This window comes from Protopterus annectens, chromosome 7.part0, assembly GCF_019279795.1.
Source record: "Protopterus annectens isolate FY-2018-M chromosome 7.part0, PAN1.0, whole genome shotgun sequence".
Taxonomy (NCBI): Eukaryota; Metazoa; Chordata; order Ceratodontiformes; family Protopteridae; genus Protopterus; species Protopterus annectens.
In genome coordinates this window covers 1,050,475,069-1,050,499,957 of record NC_056739.1, presented here as the reverse complement: position 1 = coordinate 1,050,499,957, position 24,889 = coordinate 1,050,475,069, and the positions used below count along the sequence as shown (strand labels likewise).

Sequence of the window (24,889 nt, the reverse complement as noted above, 5' to 3'; positions counted from 1 at the left end):
CACCCTTATTCAATGACGAAAATAGAAAATGGTTCTTTATTAGAAGGCTGGATAAAAGGCAAAAGAAGAGTAACAGGTATTATACCATTGTGCTAAGATTTAAATACTCTGTCAGCTTTCAGTCAGTCTGGCACTGGCTGCCTATTAAAATGGATGACAATCAAAGCTAACTTGCATACTTACATTTGGATACCGTGGGTGCTTTCGCAAGCCTTGATAAAGCTTTTTCTGAGCGACAGAATGATCCACAGCTGAAAAATAAAAATAAAAATACTTCAAAAACATACAGCATTGTAAACAAAATTCTGCATGTTTAGTTATGTTCACAAAAGAATGCATAAATGTACCGGTACGCCAAACATACATCCTACATCCAAGGAGTAGGTTACATAAGTGACGTACGAGTGCCTAATGCTCAGAACTAACAGCCACAGCAACCAAAGAGGAAAGGAACAACAGGTACATACAGGATGGGAAGAGAGAGAAAAAAGATGCAAGAAAGACCCCTCAGCTACAAGGAAGGCAACTTAGAAAAAAGGGGGAAGGAGGGAGGGACAGAATACTGCAACAGTGAGAAGTAGGACATCTACTGTTAAGATCTTACACAACTGTATTATGATCTTCCTTATCGCTATTGCAGTATTTTTGCAACTGGGAGAGTACAAAAGATACTGGAGTGAATAGGAGGAAGACGCCAAACAGCAGCCCTTAAAAAACCCATGAAGGATGGCCCTGGCAAAATTAACCTGGCTGGAGAAGTGATATCCAACTTATAATGTTTGGTAAAGGTGTGTACATAAGGCCAAGTAGCAGCTTCCAAAATGGTTTTAGTATACAGATCCTTGAAAAAAGCACTAGAAGAGGCAACCACCCTGGTAGAATGAGCATGAACAAAAGAAAGCTGCTTGCCATGAAATGAAGAGCAAAATGAAATGGCCTTCGAGATCTAGGAGGAGATGGTTTGCTTAGCAACATACAAAGCCAATTTCCTGAAATGAAAACAAACAAAAATTTGCTCAGATTTCCTATCATCTTTTGTCTTGCCTAGAGAATACATGAACTGTCTATGTAAATTCAGGGTGTGAAGAATCCTCTCACAACCATTCTGTAGACAGGGGAAAAACGATGGAAGACAAATTACTCGATTCAAAGACAAATCATTAACCACCTTTGGCATAAAAGAAGGATTAGTATGAAGACAGACCCCATATCTCTGTCAAAAACAAAAAAGGTAGGACTGCCATGAGTGCCTGAAGTTCAAAAGCTCTTTTAGAAGAAGAGCCCCCAACAGTACAGTCTTCAAAGTACAGTGCAAGAAGGAAGAGAAAGCTACAGACTCAAACAGAATATGAGTTAATCTTTCTAGAACAAAATTAAGGTCCCAAGAAGGAGAAATAAGTCTTCTTGGGAACCTAATATGAACGATGCCTCTCAAAAATGGTTGTAATTTAAAAAAAGTAGCTAGGGGTGCATTAAAAGGAAGACCAGCAGAAATGGGTGACAAATGAGCTTTAACAGATGACTATGCCAGAGCACAAATGATCAACTCACACAAATAAGAAAGCACCATAGGAATGCTCGAGGCACCAAACAGGTAATCTCTTCAGTTAGCCACACAGGATTCTGGCCTCCTGCAAATCCCAAAGCACATCCTCAGAAAACTGATGTCCAAAATAATCAAAACCCTATCATCTAAAGTGTCAACTTAAAGTTGTCAAGTGAGGGTGAATGAGAGATCCCTTGTCCTGTGTGAAGATCCATCCTGAGAGGTAATTTGTGATGATTGCCCCTGGCCAGATAAAATAGAAGGGGAAACTTGTGCTGTCTAGACCAAAAGGGAGTCACCAACAAAATTTTGGGCCTGTCCCACTTGGATTTTGTACAGGACTTTTTTATAGCAGAGGAAGAAGGGGAAAGGCATACAGAAACATTCCACTTTTTCAAGCCAGAGGACTTGGCAATTTAGAAAAGACCTGAGGAAGTTGTCTGTTCAGAGGGGATGCAAAAAGACCTACTTGAGTACCACCTCTCACTGATATACTATAGCCAGGAACACCCCCCTGGGAAACATTCATTCATGAGGATCTGTCCTGGACATGCTCAAACCATTTATGTCAGGACTGTGCTCTAAGGGAATGCAAACCGTCTGGAGAATGAAGTGAGGGCAGATGACAAAATCCCATGTCTGAAGAGCTAACCCGCAAAGAAGGCAAGACTTTGTGCCCCCTTGTTTGTTGATGCACCACATGGTATTTGTCTGTGAAAATCCTTAAAGGATCTGGAACCTAAAGAGATGGAAAGGCATGAAGGGCCAGAATGAAAACTGTGGTTTCATCAACATCAAGGAGATGAAAGTCTGTTGTTGAAGGAAGCTCCCCAACCCTGATCAAATGCATCTGTGTGCAACTCCTGAGTAGGAAGGAGAATATGAAGAGATACACCTGGATTCAGGGAGATCTAGTGAATCCACCAGTGGAGCTTGAGACTAAGACAGGACAAGTAAGGAACAGGAAAATCCAAAGGGTGGCAGTGCTGAAACCAAACAGTCTTGAGATAGCAATGAAATTTTCTCACATGGAGTTTGACGAAGGGAAGCATGGGAATAATGGATTATCATGCATCCCAGAGCTCACAGAAATTCCCTTTCAGGAAGGAATTGAAGAGGGAGAACAGACTGAAAGTAACCAGTCAAAGAGTGGACCTTGGGGTGGTTAAGGCTAGCTATCATTGGTATGGTTTGAATTCTGCATCCCAGAAAAACTTGGTCCTGAGAGGGGGGTGAACACATACTTTTTGAGATTTAGGGTGATCACCACACTGCAAAGAAGCTTAGTGAAGTGAAGTAAAGAACCTGAATCAGCAGCTGCTGAGAAGGGGTCTGAATTAAAAGGTTGTCCAAATAAGGAAATATTTGAATTCTCTAAAATCTGAAGAAGACTATCACTGAGGGCAGACATTTGGTAAATACCTTCAGAGCTCTAGAAAAAACAAAAGGCAAAACAGAGAACTTACAGTGTGAGGAAGAAACAGAGAAATATAAAACTTCCTAAAGATTTGGGATATGTGCCCAAAGCGTGGCGTACAGCAACAGTGGTCCCTCTCCATAAAGGTGGTGCCTCAACGGATCCTGGAAACTATCGCCCCATAAGCCTGACTAGCTTGGTCTGCAAAGCTATGGAAAGGATCATCATGGACTTCATAAATAAAGATATTGGGGACCTACAAACACTGGATCCTACCCAGTTCGGCTTTGTTAAGGGCAGATCCTGCCTCTTAAACCTGGTTGATTTCTTTGAAACAGTCACCAAGGCTATTGACGAGGGGAAGGTGGTCCACACAGCCTACCTGGACCAAGCAAAAGCCTTCGATACAATACCCTACTCGGGCATTATAGATAAGCTCACCAGCTTAAATATAAACCCCTATGTCACTAGATGGATTGCAAACTGGCTCAAGGACAGAACCCACATGGTTAGAATTGCTGGAGCCATGTCAGACTCCAAACCAGTTACAAGTGGTGTCCCACAAGGCTCAGTCCTGGGACCTCTTTTGTTCGGTATATATTTCTCGGAGGTACAGGCCAACACGGAAGGACTGTGGCTGACCAAGTTCGCAGATGACTACAAACTGGGCACCATAATCGACTCTCCAGCCGACACAAGCATCCTCCAAAAGGGCCTCATAGAAACAGACAACTGGTGCCAGAGCCATGGCCTCAAGCTAAATGCCAAAAAGTGTATAGTCATTCCCTTTGGCAAAAACAAAGTGCCCACAAATTACCACATAGGTGGAAATCCATTAAGTACAGAAGAAGTAATTAGGGACCTGGGGACCCAAGTTGATAGCAATCTCTCATTTGACAACCACGTGGCCAAAGTGGTTAGAAAAACATTTTATATAGCCCACCTAATCATGAAGGGATTCACATCTAAATCAGGGGAGGTCATCGTGCCTCTTTACTCATCCCTCATCAGGCCCATAATTGAGTACAATGCCCCTTTTGGGATGTACCTTACCAGACACCTGCAGCAACTGGAAAGACCCCAAAAGTACCTCACCAAGAGGATCAAAGGGCTTAAACAGATGCCATATGCTGCCCGGTTAAAGAAACTCCAGCTCTACTCAGTGGCATACCGCCTGTTCAGAGGCGATCTGTGCCTGACGTATAAAGCCATGTCCAACCCGGAATTAATGGACATGCTGCACCTCAGAAAATCCAAATCCCATCGAGCTACGCGCTCGAGAGACTTGAACCTCAGCACTGAAATAAATATGACATGCTGGAGGGACAGATTCATAACCCAGAGGCTCCCTTCACTCTGGAATAAAATCCCAGTCCAGGTTAGGCACAGTCCCTCACTGACTCTCTTCAAGAGGAATCTTGATGAGTGGATGGGAGATCGTAGGTTTTCCCCGGGTATCACTTCTGTGTCACTGTTAGACAGAGGCACAGTATACTAACCTCGAAAAAGGGCATAGCAAAATAAATTTAAAATGGGTGACAAAAGCCAAACACATTCTGGCTAGGCTTATAAATGCCCTAGGGCAGATAGCCTAGTATGAACCTATGAACCTATAAGAGATGGTAAATAGGACTGTATTGGTAAGCATCTTTCAAGACACCAGAAAAGCTTGGGGAAGCAACAGAGGAAACGTTTGGCGAGAGAAAACATCCTGAAGGAAGGAAATTTTAGGAAGGTATCTAGAATGGTCCTCCAAAACATTTCCTTCCTTTGAACCAGAAACATCCTGGAGTAAAAACCCCTGACCTGATGAGAAGGGGAAACAGGCTGGATGGTTCCATGCACCAAAAGATCCTGAGAAACCAAAGGAAAATAAGGCAGCTGGCAAGGAGAAGGTTGAGAAAGGCATGACAACGGAGAAAGGGACTTACAAATCATATAATAATCATTCTTGACAATGGAAAGAGTCTGCAGTGATCTGTCACCAGTCAGGAAGACAAAGAGTCAATTGGAGGGACAGAAGAATCTGGACAAGGCATAGAGGTGGTTGAATATCAAATGGAAGCAGATTTGCCAGGGAGAGCAGGCTTTTGACCTTTAGTACCCTGAGAAGGCTCGTCAGGAAAATCTCTCTTAGAAGCCCATTTATCTCTAGAAAAATATGTTTAGGTAGTCTACAGATAAAGGAATGCTTAGATACATAATTTCTCTGAGATTTAAAAACAAGAGAAAGATTTGTTTCAAATCCTGCATAATTTCACTCTTATTTTATAGAGCCTTAAAGAGCTCAGCAGCTGCAATGCCAGAGTCTTTGGTTGCCCATAGGAGAATCTAGTAATTTATTCTTGATGTCCTCAGAAAGAGCCTGTAGGCACAAACAAGAGTACCCTCCTCATCAGAGATTCATATGCAGCAGTCCTAGAGGTGGCATCAGCACCATCACAGCTGCATTTAATAGAATGACAAGCCACCTGAGAAATAGAACTCAAAAGGGAAATGGCAAAAGTCTTTGCTTCAAAGTCAGGTGTACCAGTCAGAATGCCCCCAAGCTTAAAGAAAAAAAAAAAAAAAAAAAAAAAAAAAAAAAAGAGTCACAACATACTTAGTCATACAGGTCTGATAGTTAATGGCTCTGAAAATTAAGGTAGCAGAAGTGTACACTTTTTTCATACCTTTCAATAGCATGACTGTCCTTATCAAAAGACAACAGCTAAGAGCGGACAGCAACTTGTATGGTTTATCAGTAGCCACAGAAATAACAGCCAGAACAGAGGAAGGCTTTTTATACAAAACCTTTTGACCTTCAGAAACTTTATAGAACCTGTCAAGCTTCTTATGGGCAGGAAGCTGGGAATTAGCCTCTTGAGAAGCTGAAGAGAAAGTGTCCAGAAGGATATCCAAAGCTGGAGGAACAGCAGAAGGCTTAAAAGTATCCATTTACAAGAGTTCATAGTACCTCTTGTGAATGTCAGAAGCCTGGTAACAATCCCAGTTAAAGTGTTCCATCATACAAACCACAATATCCCCAAAGAACAATTCTTCCCTAGAAGGATCATGAGAAAGTGAATTCTCCTTTTCAGACCCCAGGGCTACAGAGGGATGAATTTGAGAAGAGCACACCAGTGACTCCTCAGAGTCTATATCTAACTCTTCTTTAGTGGAATCAAACTCCCTATGTTGTTTGGGAGGAGAAGATGACCAGGGAACAGAAGCATGAACAAATAGTCCTTGAGGAAGCTTTAGAGCCATAACAGCACTGAAAAGCCCCAGAGTAAAATCTAGCTACACCTTGTGCGAATCCTTAGCCACAGGGGGCACATTCTTGGTCTTCTACTTCTTGTTTAAAGAAACATCAACTTTAACAAATCTAGGAGGTTTACACCCCTGCTTAGATGCAATGAGAGTACCAGGCGCCCATTCCCTAACAAATATTTGGGGAAATCCCCTTGGGCACCTCTGATATAATCTGCCATGGTTCCCCCTCCACATCTGCAGCAGATTTGGGCACAGCCTCTGCAGACGTGCAGATAGGCAGACCCATGACCATCTCCAATTGGGTAGTGACAGAGGGAGCTGACGTAAACACAGAACAGTCCTCGGGTTCTTCATCCAACCCAGAAACATTCAGAAGAGGCTGGACAGCAATAGATTTATTGTGCACCTTTTTTTTTTCCATAAGCGGCAGCTGAATGTCAGGGCAGTTGCATTCAGAGGCCATGGTACCCTTAGCTAATGATTTTAGATGCTGGCTCTTCAAGTAAATGGAAAGGAACAACAAAACTGCAGAAAGTCTTAAGAACAAATGTTTGACAGATCTCACACCTAATATGGTCAGGAGTATCACCCAACAAAAAAAAGCACTTCTTGTGTCTTTCTTTAAAGTGAATTTGCCTCCCATATTCACATTTCCCCTTCCTGGATGAAATGTAAAAGGTAAACCAAAAGGAAGCAAAAAGGAAGGAAGAAATATCAAGGGGCCACTTACCTTTAACAAGCTTAGTAGCTGAAAAAAATCAGTGAACATCCTGCACAGCGAATTTGTGGTATCATTCAAAGGCTGCAAATGTACTGACTAATGGGTGCTTGTACATCATATATGTAACTTGCACCTTGGATGTAGGACATAGGTTTTGGTATGCTGGCTGGTTGTTTGGCTATCCTTGGAAGGATATCCCAGTTGCAAAGAATCCTGCTACAATGATAAGGAAGGACATGTAACAGAAATATGCAAGCTATGTACAAGAAGTGCTTAGAAAGGAGGCTGAAAACATGGTGGGCCCACAATGTCTTTCCCCCATTACAATACATACTGCAGAGTCTTAGTAATCTGGCAGAAATCAAGGAAGAAATGCTGAAAGTCAGATAAAGTGACTAAAGCCAAGTAAATTATTACTAGTATTATAACACGGTCAAGCCAAGTTGAGTAAGCAGATAAAAATGCCTAATCTGTGTAGGAAAACACACACTTGCAGAGTTCCCCCACAAAAGTACAAGACAGGACAGGAAATTCACATTTTTGTACAGCTAAGATAATGGGTCTAAGGTGGCTAAAACTGTTACTACATGAACTATCTGAAATGCATGCTCCTGCTAAAAATGATGACTTACTGTACACTTGTGCACTTACTCATTTCATTTGATCTATTTCCGGACTTCAGAATGATCCCGGCCATTTTAAGGAGCTGCACGAACACAGTTTCATTTTCCACAACTACATCCTGAGCAGCATATTTGTGTTTCTTACTAGCGATACGGTTCTTTGGTCCTAAGAGAAAACGTAACAGAGTCTCAGTGGAGAAGACAAAAAAACAGCACCACTTAGTGATCACCAACCAAGGTCTGAGCTACCTCTGTGATAAGCACAATGTGCATTACAGATATATTTGTGTGCACATGTGAGCACTCATTTACACAAGCTGCAAGCAAGCCTACATGGTTAAGAAATCCAAAACCCACAAGCTCCCTGCAGTTCATTCACTGAATGATCTAACTGGGCTAAAAGGTATTTACAAACAACTTCTAGCAATGCAGCATCGTTATACATTTCTATCAGAAGGTACAACTGTCGCAAAGATGTGGGGTAGTGCATTGCAAGCAGATCCAAAGGCAGACTTTGGACCACTGCATAGAGACAAAGGTATTCTAGAAGCACAGCATCATGTATATTTGGTCAGGAAGCTTGACTTCACCTTCAATGCATAGTGATGCAGCCCTGGCTGCAACTGTGACGATAAGAGTTTGAGTAGCCGGCCTTGAAGGTTGGGGATAAATGACCAATTGTCAGCTCACCGACTGCAGGAAGAGGGAGAATGGGTACAAGTCCACAGTTAGGATATCCACTTGGAGAAGGACATGTGCTATGGCGCAGTCAGACACAGATCTGTGGGTCAGGCAGTATGCCATACAGTGCACAGTGCCCGGTTTGGGGATGCATGGAAATACAACTTTGTGCAGCTCTAACATAGTAGGCACTGAAGGTCACTGTTGACCAAAGCAAGATGGTGACATAAGTGCATATTTGGAAAAATCAGAGTCAGCTGGGTGATGGCCTACCTGTACCCAGCACACTCGTCCTGCTACCTGGCAAAACAGGTAGTTTCGTATAGAGTATTCACCAGTAGAAAGAAAGGACCCTTCCCCTACAATGGCATGGGCTCAAAGGTTGCTAAGCCATGCAGGATTGGAGAATGAACAGTTCACTAGTGTGCAGGGAAGCTAGGTTTTCAGTCTCAGCAAGGAGCAAATCTACATACCTGCAAAAGAAAGCGTTTTTGAAAAGAACAACACAAAACAGTTTCACAATTCACTTTTTGAAAAAAAAAATAGATTTCCACTTGCTTAAAAATAAAAGTTATGTACTCACTAGAAGTATGCATCAGTGCTGTCCATTTTCATTTTTCCTCAACGAATGGGTTCAGCTCCAATTCGGCCACTTTCTCAAGATTCTAGGATTTGACTTGAGCTTCTCCCTTACCCATAATACTCCTGACCACTGTCTTATCTCATATCAAGTTTGCTGCTATTATACAATATCACAAGAAAGTATTTTAACATTGATATGACAGAAAAATGATAGATGAAAGATCAGGAGCTCAAAGAGGAACTATGGTTCCTATCAACAATTCTGTTAGGTTTCTCCCAAAGACATGGGTAGGGAGAAGGTAGAAGGGAAGTTGAGGAAGCGTAAACCCACTTTCCAAACCTATCCATCAACCAAGTCTCTCTGTTAAGCAGCTGGTCCTCAGCTAGTTCCTTTTTTGTGGCAGCTGCAGTGACCATGGCATCTGCAACTAAACCCTTGGACCAGAACGGTTTATTCTCAGGAGGGAGAAAGAATTTTGTCAGGACTCCTGGGGATAGGCTCGGTAGTGTCCAGAGCTTTCCATGCCCATGGAGACATCAAGTGAATGAGCTCATTAGCAGGCGGAATCACCAAGAAGTAAACGGGCAAGTACCAAACGCTTGCAGGTATATGGATTAATCTGGAATAGAGTTTTGGAACTTCCAGTCACCCCTCTGTTTTAGTAATTCCAGGAGGTCTCCAAATTAAATGTCATTGAGGGAGACTTTGGGGACCCTTCTCCTTCATTGAAGTCAGTATCTTCAGTGACGGGTTCCTCAGTGGAATCCCAGTGTTTCCTGTTGTACTCTCTCTTCAGAGAGATCTCTTCAGTGGGAGGGTCCGGGAGGTATCAGAAGAGGATGGATCAGATATCCAGGATTCCTGCAGTCTGGGCACTCACTGTCCCCGTGGAGATGCTAGTAAAATATCTGAGTATGGGGGTAGGGTGGTTATGACCTCCAAAGGAGGAGGAGCGAACTGGCTGTCTGCAATAGACAGGGCTCTCTTCATAGTCTCAAAAGCTGGAACCTCCCAAATAGGGAAGGGATAGTGGAGCAGAGAAGGACAAGTCCAGAACTGCAGTCATTCCCTGCTCCAAAGAGACAGCCCCCCGAGCAGAAGTCAGAGTCAAACTAATGTGTACTGATGCTCTGAGGAGCAGAAACTGCTTGGAGAAAAAAAGAAGTCGAAGCCTGCTCCCTGGAGTTGACTGCATAGACCTGGCCCCGACAGGTCTCCAGATCCAAAACCGCTGAAGTGCTCAGAGTAATCACCAATTTAGGAGGTATAAGCATCGCCAGAACCGATGCAGTCAGCATCAGAAGGTTTGGAGCCAAAAACTATAAGGTCTCAAATGGAGTTAGAGAAGGAACAGAAGGCAGAGTAAAAGAAGGTTGAGTTCCTATGACCAAAGGGTCTGGAACCGAAGGTGTACCTGACAGACCCCTCACCCAGAGTATCTTATTCACCAGCCTCTCCATATCCAATTCTGTAAGGCTTTTGGTGGAACGGGCTTCTCTAAAAATGGAGTAGGCAGTTGATCTGCATAAGAATCAATAGAAGGAGAGCAAACCGTCCTAGGTAATGACTGGTCTTGAAAAGGTTTGATCGGTGCCGAGAAAGTCAACTCCGAGGTCTGCTGTCTTGTCCATTTGTTTCAGTACTGAAGGTCTCAGTGCTGAAGATGCAGATTTCAGTAATGCTATCAGCTCCTCAGGTATTTACAGAAAGTACAGTTGTGTATACCTACCATAAATGTAGATGTTAGAGTGTCTTCACTGTTGCAGTCATGACTGTAGGGTTCTCCCCTGCTGGCAGGCAACCCTCGGTCGGCCAGAAACCCAAAGTCTGAGTCCGGCATCGGCTGTTCAACCATGCTCCCTGACGTCAGAGCGCCTGGAGTATAAAGCTGACAGCCGATGCCATCTTCTCCAGTTTTTCTTGCCCCAGATGTCAGGAGTCCCAAAATGAAAATGGTCCCAAAACCTTTGCAAATACACCTCAGAAGAATGGTGAAAAAAGGAACCACACAAAAGTAAAAATAAGAGGGGACAGGAGGGAGGGAAACCCAGACTGCAACAGTGAAGACACTCTAACATCTACATTTATGGTAGGTATACACAACTGTACTATGTTCATCGTGTTTCACTGTTGCAGTCATGACTGTAGGGTAGAATCCCAAAGCTGAAGGAAAGGGAGGTGGTCATAAAGGAGGAGGGGCGGCCAAAAGGCCCTGCAAGACTGCAGAGGCAAAGCCTGCCCTAGACTTAGAGTAGAGAGGCAAATTGTAGTGCTTAGAGAAAGTATGCACTGAACTCAAAGTTGCAGCTTCCAAAATGTCCTTGGTAGGAACTCCCCTGAGGAAGGCTGCAGAAGTGGCAGCAGCTGTGGTGGAATGGGTCCGTATGCTCCCTGGGATTTGCTTTCCATGGTGTGAATAACAAAATCTGATTCCATGAGCAATCCATTTAGAAATGGTTTGTTTAGAAATGGCTTTACCTTGGGAACTAGAAGCATAAGAAACAAACAATTGTTCAGATTTTCTGATGTCCTTGGTTCTATTCAGGTAAAAATGTAGTTGTCGATGTACATCCAAGGAATGTAAGATCCTTTCCCCTTTATTTTGGGGAGTGGGAAAAAAGGTTGGCAAGTGTATAGTCTGATTTAAAGCCACTTTGGAAACCACCTTAGGCATGAAAGTCGGATTAGTCCTCAAAGATACCCTGTCTTGATGAAAAATAATATAAGGTTCCACCGCCATAAGAGCTTGTAACTCTGAAACTCTCCTGGCAGAGGTAAGTGCCAACAGGATAGCTGTCTTCCAAGATAAAAACTTGATGTCAGCAGAAACGGCAGGCTCAAAAGGAGGCAAGGTTAGTTTTTCCAAAACATAATTGAGATCCCAAGCAGGAATAGGAGGAGATCTAGGAGGTCTTAAGTTCTTAGCTCCTCTGAGGAACTGTCTCATGAGCTGGTGGGAAAAGATGGAAGAGTCTGTATTATAATGAGCAGAAATAGCAGAAGCATGGATCTTAATGGAAGAGAAAGAGAGACCCTTATGCAAGAGATCCGTCAAGTAAAGTAAAATTAAAGTAATGTTAGGAAGAAGAGGATCAGAATTCTGAGTCTGCATCCAGGAACAAAATCTTTTCCATTTTCCTGAATAAGATTTCCTAGTGCTAGGATGTCTAGCTTCTAAAATGACATCCATAACCTGCTTGGGAAGGAAAGAAGAAATCAAAGGCCCTGGATTAACCAGGCCGCCAGGCTGAGAGTTCTGACATGAGAGTGTAGAACCTGACCCTGATGCTGGGACAGAAGGTTCAGAGACTGAGGTAAAACCCAAGGGGGCTCCAGGCATAGGGTCACTAGAGTTGGATACCAAAACTGCCGAGGCCAATTCGGAGCCAACAAGATTATCATCTTGGGTTTGTCCTGTTTTATCTTCAGTAAAACTCGTGGAAGAAGAGGAAGAGGCGGAAAGGCATATCCCGAGAGGTTCCTCCAACTGAATGACAGGGCATCGACTTTCCAAGCCTCCTCGTGGAATGTCCTGGTGCAAAACTTCTGTAGCTGATGATTTAAATGGGATGCAAAGAGATCTATGTGAGGACATCCCCATATTGCTGTTATCTTCCTGAATATTTTGGTGTCCAGCATCCACTCGTGTGGATCCGAAATGTTTCTGCTCAAACTGTCTGCCAGTAAGTTTTGTTTCCCTGGTAGAAACTGAGCTTGAAGGTCCAGATTGCAAGCTAGAGCTGTGTCCCATAAATCCATGGCTAGTCTGCAAAGGGGGTAGGAATGAGATCCCCCTTGCTTCTTTATGTACCACATAACTGTGGTGTTGTCTGTCCGTATTAGTAGTTGTCCTGGTTGTAAGAGATTCCTGAAGGCCAATAGTGCTTTCTGAATGGCTAACATTTCCTTTAAGTTGATATGCAGGTGCTTCTGATCTGTTGTCCAAAGGCCCTGCAGACAATTGCCCTGAAAATGGGTTCCCCAAGCATAATCCGAGGCGTCCGTGGTTAGAATCTGAGAGGCAGGAGGTAGACGGAAGTGCTTCCCTATGTTTAGAGCACATGCCCTGGACCACCAAAGAAATTCCTTTTGAAGGCAAGGAAGAACAGGAATCAGTATGTCCAAACTGTGGTAATGCTGAGACCATACACTCTTTAGGTACCACTGTATTTTCCTCATGTGTAGTCTTGCATATGGTACGAGAAGGATGCAGGAGGCCATGTAACCCAAAGCCTGCAGGAATTTCCTTGCAGAAAGATGGGTTAGAGCTGCCAAGGCTTTGAAAGTTGATGCCAGCTGTAACTGTTTTTCGGATATCAGAAATGCCATCTGGGTTGTAGTATTTAGTAGGGCACCCAGAAAAGGTATCTGTTGTGATGGTGTCAAATTTGACTTTTTTATGTTTACAGAGAATCCCAGGAATTTGAGGAGGTTTTGTACAAAGTCTAGATGCTGGAGTAAGACATCCTTGCTGTCTGCCTGAATTAGGCAATCGTCCAGATAAGGGTAAATTTGAATTCCCTTGAGTCTGCAATAAGCTACTACTGGAGCCAGGCATTTGGTAAAGACCCTGGGCACAGTAGACAATCCAAAGGGCAGCGCAGAGAATTGAAAGTGCCTCGATCCGGCCTTGAACCTGAGGTATTTTCTGCGATCCTGCCTGATGGGAATGTGTAAATATGCCTCCTTTAAATCCAAAGTCACCATCCATGCATCTTTGGACAGTATTGGGAGTAACTGCTGCAGAGTAAGCATCTTGAATTTTGGAATCTCTAGAAAGGTGTTCAAGACCGACAGATCCAGAATGGGTCTCCATGAATTTTGCTTTCTTGGGACTAGAAAGAGCCTTGAATAAAAACCTTTTCCCCTCTCTGAAAGAGGTACCAATTCTATGGCATTCATAGCCAAAAGAGCCTACACCTGGTTTAAGGCCTCCATCCATTGATGTTTTGAAAGATCTGGCCATCCGCTTGGCCTTGGCAAAGTATGAAAGTGGAATTTGTAACTTCTTAAAATCACATCCAAAACCCATTTGTCCTGGGTTATTTGAGTCCAGTTTTGGTAAAAAAGAGAGAGTTTTCCTCCGAGAGGGGATTCCAGGCAAGACATTCCTGTAGCCCAACAGAGGGAGTCATTGAGTGTGTTTCCTTTGAGACTGTGGCCTGTCCTCTCCTCCCCTAGGGGTAGAAGCAGTCCATTGCCTTGATCTATAAGCAGCTTGAGTTTGAGGCCTCCCTCTGGGGTGTCTGTATCTACCCCTTTGAGGCCTGTCTGAAGAGGGAAAGGACCAGTTTTTTGATGGCCAATTCCTGCTAAATCTAGGAGGCTGTACTTGCAAGAAATCTTTAACTGTTTGCATGGATTTCGCCTTATCCTCCATCTTTTTAATCACCTCCTCAGCTTTAGATCCAAACAAAACATTATGCTGAACAGGAGCATCCAGTAATTTAGCCTTTACTTGCTCAGGTAAATTTTGTTCCTTTAACCATCTATGTCTTCTAATGACTGTGCCAGAGGCCGCAGCCCTACAAGAAGTCTCCAAGGCATCAAATCCTCAGTGTAAAACATGCTTCCCAACTTGTTCAGTGGCATGCAGTAAGTCATGTAGTTCCTTATCCTCTGCACAGGCAGAAATGGAAGTAAATTTCTGTTTTAAGACAGACAAGAGAAATTGCTGATATTTAAGCATATGAAACTGACAGTTTAAAGCCCTAATGGACAAAGTAGCAGAAGTGTACACCTTTTTACCCCATCTTTCCAAGGCTCAAGAATCCTTTTCAGTAGGAATAGGATTTTTAGCAGTAGCGCCTTAACACCCTTAGGACTCTGAGAAATAGTTTCAGGGTCAGCAGTAGGATTCTTGTACAAAAACTGATGGGAATCAGGCACCCTGTAGTACCTATCAGGCTTAACAGGAGCAGGAGGAAAAGAGTCAGGGGTTAAATTAGCCTCCGAAAAGGCATCATCCACAATATCCAAAACAGGGGGAAAAGCCAGCGGTCTATGTTGGGGAAGAAGAAGAAAATCCCTCAGTCTTTTCTTGGATTCTGAGTACTCCTGTCCCTCCCAGTGAAAATGTTCCCTCATTTCATGCAGAGTTTCCCCAAAGGAAAAATCCTCAGGAGGAGAAGCTGAAGGAATGGAATCTTCTGCATCAGAATCCTCATAAGGAGGAAAAGAATATTCCTGATCAGAAGAAGAAACTGAGGAAACAGAAGCTTGATCAGAGGAATCATAATAAACATCCTGCCTTGGCCTTTTGTCTGGAGGGGGATGAGAACCCCTAATCATTGTAAGTAAATCCTCCGCCATCTTGAGTAACTGTTTCTGTGACTTGGGAGCTGGTTCAGAAGAAGCCTGTGTTGAAGACTTTGGTTTAGAAGGAGTCTTTGCCTTTGTCCTTGGCTTTGCCTTTACCTGAAGCTGAGTAGGCCTGAAAACCCCTTCGGAAGCCGGTACCAGCACAGCGGCTCCAGACCCATCCGAAGGAGCGTTGTCCAAAGGTCCTGCAACAGAGATATTTAAAGGCCTGGTTGGCTCCTCATGAGAGTCCATTTCGGCCATCGGTTCTGAAATGGCCGACGACAGGGGCTGCTAAAGCGCCTCACTGACGACGGCCGAACCTGTAGCTGGCTCCACATGTGCGCTATCATCAGATTTGGACCTCGGAGGCCTGTCTTTATCCTTGCGATGCTTGTGAACTCCGGTAGATGGAAGCGTATCCAACAACATTTTGTAGTTAAATCGTCTACCGAAGTAATGAAAGGCAAAATCGTACCTTCGCTTAATTGTACGTTGTTTGAATCTAGCACAAAACCGACAACTAGCTATGTCGTGGTCAGGGCCCAAGCAAGGAATACAGTAAGAATGAAAATCCTTATGAGGTATTTGCTTCCCACATGAAATACAATTATTAACTTTTTCTGACATCGGAGTGGAGCAAGAAAAAAGTTTCCCCAATGGGGTACTTAGCTTTGAGTGGAGAAGAGAAGTCTTCGGCCCGAAGTACGTAGAAATATTCGTCAGGAGTCAACCGACCGGCACTTGCGAACTGCTTTCACCGCACGGCAAGAAAGACTGGAGAAGATGGCGTCGGCTGTCAGCTTTATACTCCAGGCGCTCTGACGTCAGGGAGCATGGTTGAACAGCCAACGCCGGACCCAGACTTTGGGATTCTAGCCGACCGAGGGCTGCCTGCCAGCAGGGGAGAACCCTACAGTCGTGACTGCAACAGTGAAACACGATGAACATCTAAAGGAATTTACTTAAAATAAGTCAGTTCAGAGGAACCTAAATGAACCAACAATCTATGCCTTTTATTGGACAGTGCCAAAGAAAAAGGTGGCACTGAACTGCTTCTCTTTTTTTGTGAAATAAAAGTATACTGTGTGGAACACTGACTCTGGAGCCAAGTATTTTGTGAAAGAATATTTGTCTGAGTTTCTACTACAGACAGAAACGGATTAAATAAGATTTGTCCCGCAGTGAGAGCTAGGGACCTATAGCAGACCAATATTAAACATGACGGAAAATTGCATTTGAAAGGAAGATGTCAAAGATGTCCCTGAAAGCGCTAACCTTTGTACTGTGAGTTATAAGAAAAGATTTTTATTTTACTTCAATTTATTTTAATAAATCTCTTAGCTGTGGTACTGTCGGTTTTACATTTGCTGTTCCTGATTTTTCACTGACAGTTTTGTGCCTAGAGAGGATTGTGTGCTTCTATTTATACTTGCTTCTCTTTTTTGACTTTTCTGCCAAAACAGAAGAGGGGGATGATAAGGGAGAAGATATATCTGTTCTGTTATTCTTCCTATCAGCACCAGAAATGGCCTCCATGAAGAAAGATAACATTCCTCACAAAATTAATTTATTCTTACATTCAACTAGGGGCCGGTGACTAAATCCATGACAAAATGGATTGCAAATGTACTTGGCCCAAACTAAAGGCACACAAAGAATGCTCATCAGAGATGGGAATTTTCTGGCTGCATTTCTGGCACTTTATAAAACCAGAATGGCCCTCAGGCTTGTCAGCCATAACTTTAAAGAAATTGGAAAGCTCACTTTCATAGGAGAAATTGTAGGACACACCCACTCAAGCACTCAGACAAAATAGTGAGAAAAATATAACATTATAGCAAGGCTTTTGAGAAATGAAAGAGAAAAATACCAACCATGGTAGGAAAGAGTACAAAAACTGTATGAAAAGAACTACCAACGATGCTAGAAAGACTACAACACTGTATTGAATAAAAAGGAGTGGGCAGATATCAAATAGAGACAAATAAGAATATAGAAATATAAAGTGAGAAAGAAAGATTATAGAAAAGTACTATATCAAATAAGAATTAACTGACTTCACTCAAGAGCTCTGATGAACTATCTGTCTCTGGAAGTGGCAAACAAGATCGGAGGCAACTAGGAGAGAGGCATTGTGGGTAGGACTTCAGCCCAAGAGCTTTTGGTCACCATGAGCTGTAGTAATGGCCAAGTCGGTTCGGATACTCAGAACCGAACCCATCAGTCAAGGATAAGAGAAGCTTGACAACATCAGATCTGAGGTTATGGATTACCTGCGAAGTGAAAAAGACTTTGTGTAGAAAATATAACTCTACAAACATCGCAACAGGATAGCAATGGATCCCCAAATTAAGGCAAAACCAGTGGAGTGGGAAACATCTGATCAGTTGCCATATGAAGATACTTTGAAGCCTTCCACAGAAAACCGGTACAAAGGTTTAGTTGGAGTAGCACAGCAAACGGAGGAACAGGAAACTGTGGCAACTCTAACACAGTCAATGTTGTGGATTGATAGGCCAGTGAGTTCCCATATGAAAGAGCAATGGATGACAGGATGAAACTGAAGAAAATGTGACACAGAAGATCCTGTGGAACTTTCTATAAAATGTCCATAGGAAATGTAGAACAAAGAATGTGCCCTCAGTTAAGAAGAAAATGATCTAAGAGAAGAGTTGCTTGATTTAATAGAGATGGACAGATTTTTTAAGCTCAATGAAAGAAACAGACTGCAGAAAGTCAATAAAACCCAAAATGTTAGAAGTTTTATAAAACAAATGAATACAGTAATTAGGATTGTCCACAGAGACTCATGCAGTACAACAGAAGTAAACAGGATATATTACTGTGTAGCTAAAGTAATAACAGATAATGAAAGGAAGGGGAAAATCGAATGCCATCATGGAAATATCGAATACAGAAAACTATAAAGCAATTAAGACAAGATGTGTTACTGAAGAGTACAGAACACGGAAGAGATCAACAAAAATACTCAGAAAGATAAGGCATGATAAAAACAATGTGCAGTATCAGAACAGATCGGTATATATCCTGCACTGTCAAAAATAATAAACTAAAAATATCAGCACATGCAGAAAAACTTGGAAGATATAGAGATAAATATAAAGTACAAAATAAGCAATTTATTGTGGCCCAAAAAAAGTTTTATAGAGAATTAATTGGGAAACAGGATAAAAGGAATTCCAACACCACCATCACCACCACAAAAAAAAAAAAAAGAGATACATTTTGGAGAAATATCTATGAAGATCCTGTGGAACATAAAGATGCTAAATGCTAAATGGATGGAAGAAATAAAAGAAAGAAAAAAATTCAAATGTATATGATATGAAATTGGATTAAATGTCCAGAGAGACTGAAACAAAGCTAAGAAAAGCTCCTAATTGAAAAAAACTCAGGCCCAGATGCAGTACCCAACTTTTGGCTGAAAGTATTAATGTCTTTACATGAAGATTTGAACACGAGTAATACATTATGTCCGCACCCTGAACAGACACCAGCCTGGTTAACAACAGGAAAAAGAGCACTCTTACTTAACAGCGCACCTGCAAGCTACCCTAAAAACTATAGACCAATAACTTGCCTTCCGACGATGTATAAACTATACAGTGGAATGGACACTGACAGAGTTTACAGTCATTTAGTAGAAAACTCAATCATGGCAAAAGAACAAAAGGGTAATAAACAAAAGTCATATGGCTCAAAGGATCATTTGTTGTTAAATAAAGTCATAATGGAGAACTATAAAACGGTAAAGAATCTAAGTATGGCATGGACAGACTACAAAAAAGCATATGACAGTATCCTACATTTATGGATAAAAGAGTGCTTAAAAATGAAAAAGATACACCCTGCACTAATCGATTACAGTACAGCGACCATGAAACAGTGGCAAACCACTTTGCAGTTAAGCCATGATAAAGGACAAATTATTATTCCAGGGATAAAAATTCAAAGGGGAATATTCCAGGGTGAGACTCTGTCATCACTGCTCTTTTGTCTGTCCCTTAACCCATTAAGCTGTCTACAACAGATAAGGCCACTGCCATAATTTGGCTCCCAGACAACAACAAAGTATAAAGACTTCTAATCTTCTTTTTGTAGATGATTTAAAACTGTATAGCTCATCTGATGAGCAACTGAAAACACAACTGCAAGTGGTCAAATCTTTTTCAGATGATATAAGAATGTCATTTGGTCTTGATAAATGTGCAAAAGCAACCTTTAAAGCCGGAAAGCTGCAGCACCAAGAAAAAGTACAGTTTTGTACCTACCATAAATGTAGATGTTCGAGGATCCACATTGCTGCAGTCATAACCTGTGGGTAGTCCGCTGTCCTCGGTCGGCCCGAATACCAAAGAGCTAGGCTGGCGTCGGTCATTGTCGCCTAGAGCTGACGTCAGTACGAAGTAGTACTTAAGCGCATGACCGATGCCATATCCTCAGTCTTTCTTGCCCCAGATGTCAGAAGGCCTAAAAATGAAGGCCAGAACTAAAGTAGTAAAAACCCAACAACCACCAGTGTGGAAATAAAGAGTATCCCCAAAAAGAAACCCAGCAACCACAACTATAGAGGGGAAGGAGGGAGGGTTAATTGGACTGCAGCAATGTGGATCCTCGAACATCTACATTTATGGTAGGTACAAAACTGTACTGTGTTCTTCGTCTCACATTGCTGCAGTCATAACCTGTGGGTAGAATCCCAAAGCAAAGGAAAAGGGAGGCTGGCAAACTACAAAGCATGAGGAGCTGCTAACATGCCCTGTAAAACTGCAGTGGCAAACCCAGCCCTGGACTTGGAATAAAGAGGGAGATAGTAATGCTTAGTAAAAGTGTGTACTGAACTCCAAGTAGCTGCCTCCAAAATATCCTTAGTAGCTACACCCCTTAGAAAAGCAGTAGAAGTGGCAGTAGCCCTAGTAGAATGAGGTCTGATCCCAGCAGGAACATCCTTCCCATGATGAGAATAACAAAAAGCAATACAATGACCAATCCACTTTGAAATAATCTGCTTTGAAACAGCTTTCCCTTGTGAACTCAAAGCAAAAGAAACAAATAACTGTTGAGTCTGTCTGAACTCCTTAGTTCTGCTCAAATAGTAACGTAACTGCCTGTGGATATCCAAAGAATGCAAGACTTTTTCCCCTTTATTTTGGGGATCAGCATAAAAAGTAGGCAAATGAATAGACTGGTTCAAGGCCACATTAGAAACCACTTTAGGCATAAAAGTAGGGTTAGTTCGCAAAGAAACTCTATCCTTATGAAATATCAAAAAGGGTTCAACTGCCATGAGTGCCTGCAATTCAGATACCCTCCTAGCAGAAGTAATGGCCAACAAAAAAGCAGTCTTCCAAGACAAAAACTTCAGTTCAGACGTAGCTGCAGGTTCAAAAGGAGGTAAAGTAAGTTTCTCCAAAACAAAATTGAGATCCCAGGAAGGAGTAGGAGCTCTACGTGGGGGTCTTATATTCTTTGCCCCAAGAAATTGTTTGAACAAAGGATGAGAAAATAAAGGAGGGTCACAATCATAATGAGCAGAAATGGCTGCAGCATGAACCTTCACAGAAGAGAATGACAAACCCTTGTCCAGTAATTCAGTAAGATACTGTAGTGCAAAACTCAAATTAGGCACTGAAACATCAAAACCCTTTGCAGTGCTCCAAATAAAAAATCTCTTCCATTTATCAGCATAAACTTTTCTAGTGCTAGGCCGCCTGGCTTCCAAAATGACATTCAAAACCTGTTGAGGAAGCTGAGAGCCCACCGGCTCCATCACAGAATACGCCAGGCTGTCAGATGGAGGGACTGCACCTGAACATTGAGAAAATGATTGTTTGACTGGGACAACAAATGAGGAACCTGTGGCAGAAGCCAAGGAGGCTCCTGGATTAAACTCCTCAGCAGAGGATACCAATGCTGACGTGGCCAATCTGGTGCTATTAGAATCATGCAAGGCTTGTCCTGCCTGACTTTCAAGAGTACCTTGGGGAGAAGAGGTAGAGGAGGAAAAGCATAAACGTGAAGGTTGTTCCAACTGAAGGATAGAGCATCCACTTTCCAAGCATCTGGGTGGAACATCTTTGTGCAAAATTTTGGAAGTTGAAAATTCAGTGGAGAAGCGAACAGATCTATGTCTGGAGTTCCCCAAGCCACAGTCAATTGTTTGAAAACCTGAGGATCCAGTTTCCACTCGTGGGGATCCACAATTTGCCTGCTCAATATATCTGCTAGGGAGTTCTGAGCTCCTGGCAGAAACCGTGCTTAAAGATTGATTCGAAAACTCAGAGCAGTCTCCCACAAAATCATTGCTTGCCTGCAAAGAGGGTAGGGATGGGTTCCCCCCTGCTTGTTGATGTACCACATGACTGTTGTGTTGTCTGTTTGAATCAACACTTGTCCCGGCTGAAGCAGGTCCTTGAAGGCCATCAAAGCAAATTGAACTGCTAACATCTCCTTCATGTTGATATGCAAATGTAGTAGTTTGGGAGGCCACATGTCTTGTATCCATTTCCCATTGAAGTGTGCTCCCCAAGCCAAGTCCGAGGCATCCGTCGTTAGGATCTGACTCGCCTCTGGTCGGGTCACAGAGAGTCCCTTGTTTAGGTGACATTCCTGAGCCCACCACAAGAATTCCTTCTGGATGCAAGGTATAATCCAGATGACAGTGTCCAAACCGTGGCAGTGTTGAGTCCACACACTTTTGAGATACCATTGTAGCTTCCTCATATGCAGTTTGGCATTGGGAAGTACTAGAATGCAAGATGCCATGAACCCCAAGGCTTGAAGGACTGTCCTTGCAGTCAGCCTGGACATTACTGATAACTGCTGGAAGTAAAGATGAAGAGTTCTTTGTTTGTCCGGGGTCAGAAATGCCATCTGAGAAGCTGTATTCAGTCTCACACCCAGAAAGCACATGTCCTGAGAGGGTACTAGACTGGACTTTATTTCGTTCACAGAATACCCTAGGTACCTTAAAACTGCCATTACATACTGGAGATGTTGTAGTAATATGTCTTTGTTTTGAGCAAGAATCAGGCAATCGTCCAGATAAGGGTAAATTTGTATTCCTCTCTGTCTGAAGAAAGCAATCACAGGATCCAGAACTTTTGTGAATACCCTGGGCAGTAGATAAACCAAAGGGCAATGCAGAGAACTGATAATGAAGTACCAGCCGAAATCTCAGGAATCTCCTGCAACTGGGCCTGATAGGGATGTGAAGATAGGCCTCTTTGAGATCCAGGGTTACCATCCAGTGATCTTTGCCTAGCATAGGCAGAAGTTGTTGTAATGTTAACATCTTGAACTTTGGAATGTCTAGGTAGGTATTGAGAATGGACAAATCCAGAATTGGCCTCCAAGTGTTTCCTTTCTTTGGCACTAGGAATAGACGGGAATAAAATCCTAGGCCTACTTCTGATGGAGGGACCACCTGAATTGCCTCCATCTGCAAAAGCAGAGAAATTTTCTCCTGAGCCTCCAGCCTTTGCTGAGGAGGCACATCCGGCATGCCTTTGAAAGGAGGAAAAGTGTGAAAATAAAACTTGTAACCTTGATTTATTATATCCAACACCCATAGGTCCTGGGTGACCAAATTCCAGTTTTGTTTGAAAAGTCCCAACTTTCCTCCTAGAGGAGCTGCCAGTAAAGAAGGGTCTGGCAGCGGAAGATACAGGTCATTGGGTCTGCTTACGAAAGGGCTGACCCCTACCCTCACCAGAAGACTGTGCAGGAGAGCTCCAAGTCCTAGGTCTGAAAGAACCCTGAGCGTGAGCCCTGCCTCTACCACGTCTAGACCTGCCCTTAGACTGATAATCCGAAGAAGGATAAGACCATCCTCTAGCAGGCCAATTCCTACTAAACTTAGGGGGCTGCACCTGCATAAAACCCTTGACCGTCTGCATAGACTTAGCCTTATCTTCCATCTTTTTCAAAACTGATTCCACAGGAGGGCCAAAAAGTACTTCAGATTGAAGAGGAGCATCCAAAATCCGAGCCTTAACATGCTCTGACAAATTCTGATCCTTAAGCCAGGCATGTCTACGAATAACTGAACCTGTAGCAGCCACCCTGGATGAAGCCTGAAGAGCATCAAAACCACACTGCAAAGAATGTTTGCCAACTTGATCTGATGCATGAACCAACTCCTGGAGCTCCTTACACTCTATACCCTCAGATAAAGCATCCACCTTAGATTTCAATTGGCCTAACAAAAAATTCTGATACTTCAGCATATGAAATTGGCAATTCAAAGCCCTCATAGCTAACGTAGAGGAGGTGTACACTTTTTTCCCCCACCTATCTAACGCTCTAGAATCCTTATCCAAAGGAACTGGATTCTTAGCCACAGCAGCCCTAACACCCTTCGGACCTTGAATAATAGTTTCCGGATCAGCTCTAGGACTCCTGTACAAATACTTATGTGCTTCTGGAACTCTGTAATACCTGTCTGGCTTAACAGGGACCGGAGGCAAAGAATCAGGATGAAGGTAAGATTCAGAAAAAACATCCTGAACAACATCTAAGACAGGAGGAATAGCCAAGGGCCTATGTTGTGACAGAAACAAAAATTCCCTAAGCCTTTTCCGAGAATCTGAAAAATCTTGACCTTCCCACTTGAAATGTTCCCTCATGGAATGTAAAGTCTCAGAAAAAGAAAAATCCTCTGGAGGAGAAGCAGACGGACAGGAGTCCTCTGCATCCGAATCTGAATAGGAAGGGAAATCCTGAATTTCTTCAGCTGAGGATTCAGAGTAGTCAGAGGAATGATCCATTCCCTCTAAATCTGCCTCCACCCTAGGCCTCTTCTCTGGGGGGGGCATAGAACCCCTGATCAAAGTAATCAAGTCCTCTGCCACTTTCAACATATGCTTTTTAGGAACAGGGGCTGGAGAGCTAGAACTATGACCAGGGCCAACAGAACAAGGTTTGGCTTTAGCATGGCCTTTAGCCACTGAAGTAGAAGGCCTAATAACCTTTTGTAAAGCTGGAACTACAGACACCTGAGAAGCACCCTCAGCCTGGCCTAACTCCTGAGAGGCCAACTCCTGTAAAAGTAAAGGTTCCCCCTGGGATTCAGCCGAACCCTCGGCAGGATCCACAGGTTCAACCGGAGGCTCCGTAGAACCGGCGTCCGCAACGGACAACTCATCCGGTTTAGACCTTAAAGATTTATCCTTACGCTTTTTAGCGGTAGCGGGCGTCGGAGGATCCGACGGCATGTTATAGCTACACCGTTTACCAAAAACAAGCCTGGCACAGTCTAATCTTCGTTTAATGGTGCGCTTATTAAATCTAGCACAAAAGCGACACCCGACCACGTCGTGCTCAGGCCCCAAGCAAGGAATACAGAAAGAATGATAATCCCTATGAGGTATCTGTTTCCCACAAGAAATACAATTATTAACTTTTTCTGACATCCGGATAACTGAGGCAAGAAAAGACAAAAATTTCCCCAACGGGGTACTTAGCCCAACTTGGTCTTCGGTCTGAAACTCGATAAATGAAAATTTCAGAACGCCAAATGGCACTTGCAAACGCTGCTTCTGCTTCGGACCACGCGGCAAGAAAGACAGAGGATATGGCGTCGGTCATGCGCTTAAGTACTACTTCGTACTGACATCAGCTCTAGGCGACAATGACCGACGCCAGCCTAGCTCTTTGGTATTCGGGCCGACCGAGGACAGCGGACTACCCACAGGTTATGACTGCAGCAATGTGAGACGAAGAACATCATCAGTTTCAG

General features: G+C 43.1%; 1 protein-coding gene across 3 annotated transcripts in view; it reads right to left on the bottom strand.

The window, feature by feature from the left end:
• Window positions 1-24,889, bottom strand: part of FANCD2 (FA complementation group D2) — a 1,694,389-nt gene that overhangs the window by 1,563,158 nt on the left and 106,342 nt on the right. For all 3 annotated transcript variants that reach the window (XM_044077594.1, XM_044077597.1, XM_044077595.1), the window contains exons 3-4: window positions 7,591-7,728; window positions 184-251 (exon numbers count right to left, since the gene is read on the bottom strand). In XM_044077594.1, coding sequence (XP_043933529.1) covers window positions 184-251; window positions 7,591-7,728 — 206 coding nt within the window. The remainder of the gene's footprint in view (window positions 1-183; window positions 252-7,590; window positions 7,729-24,889) is intronic.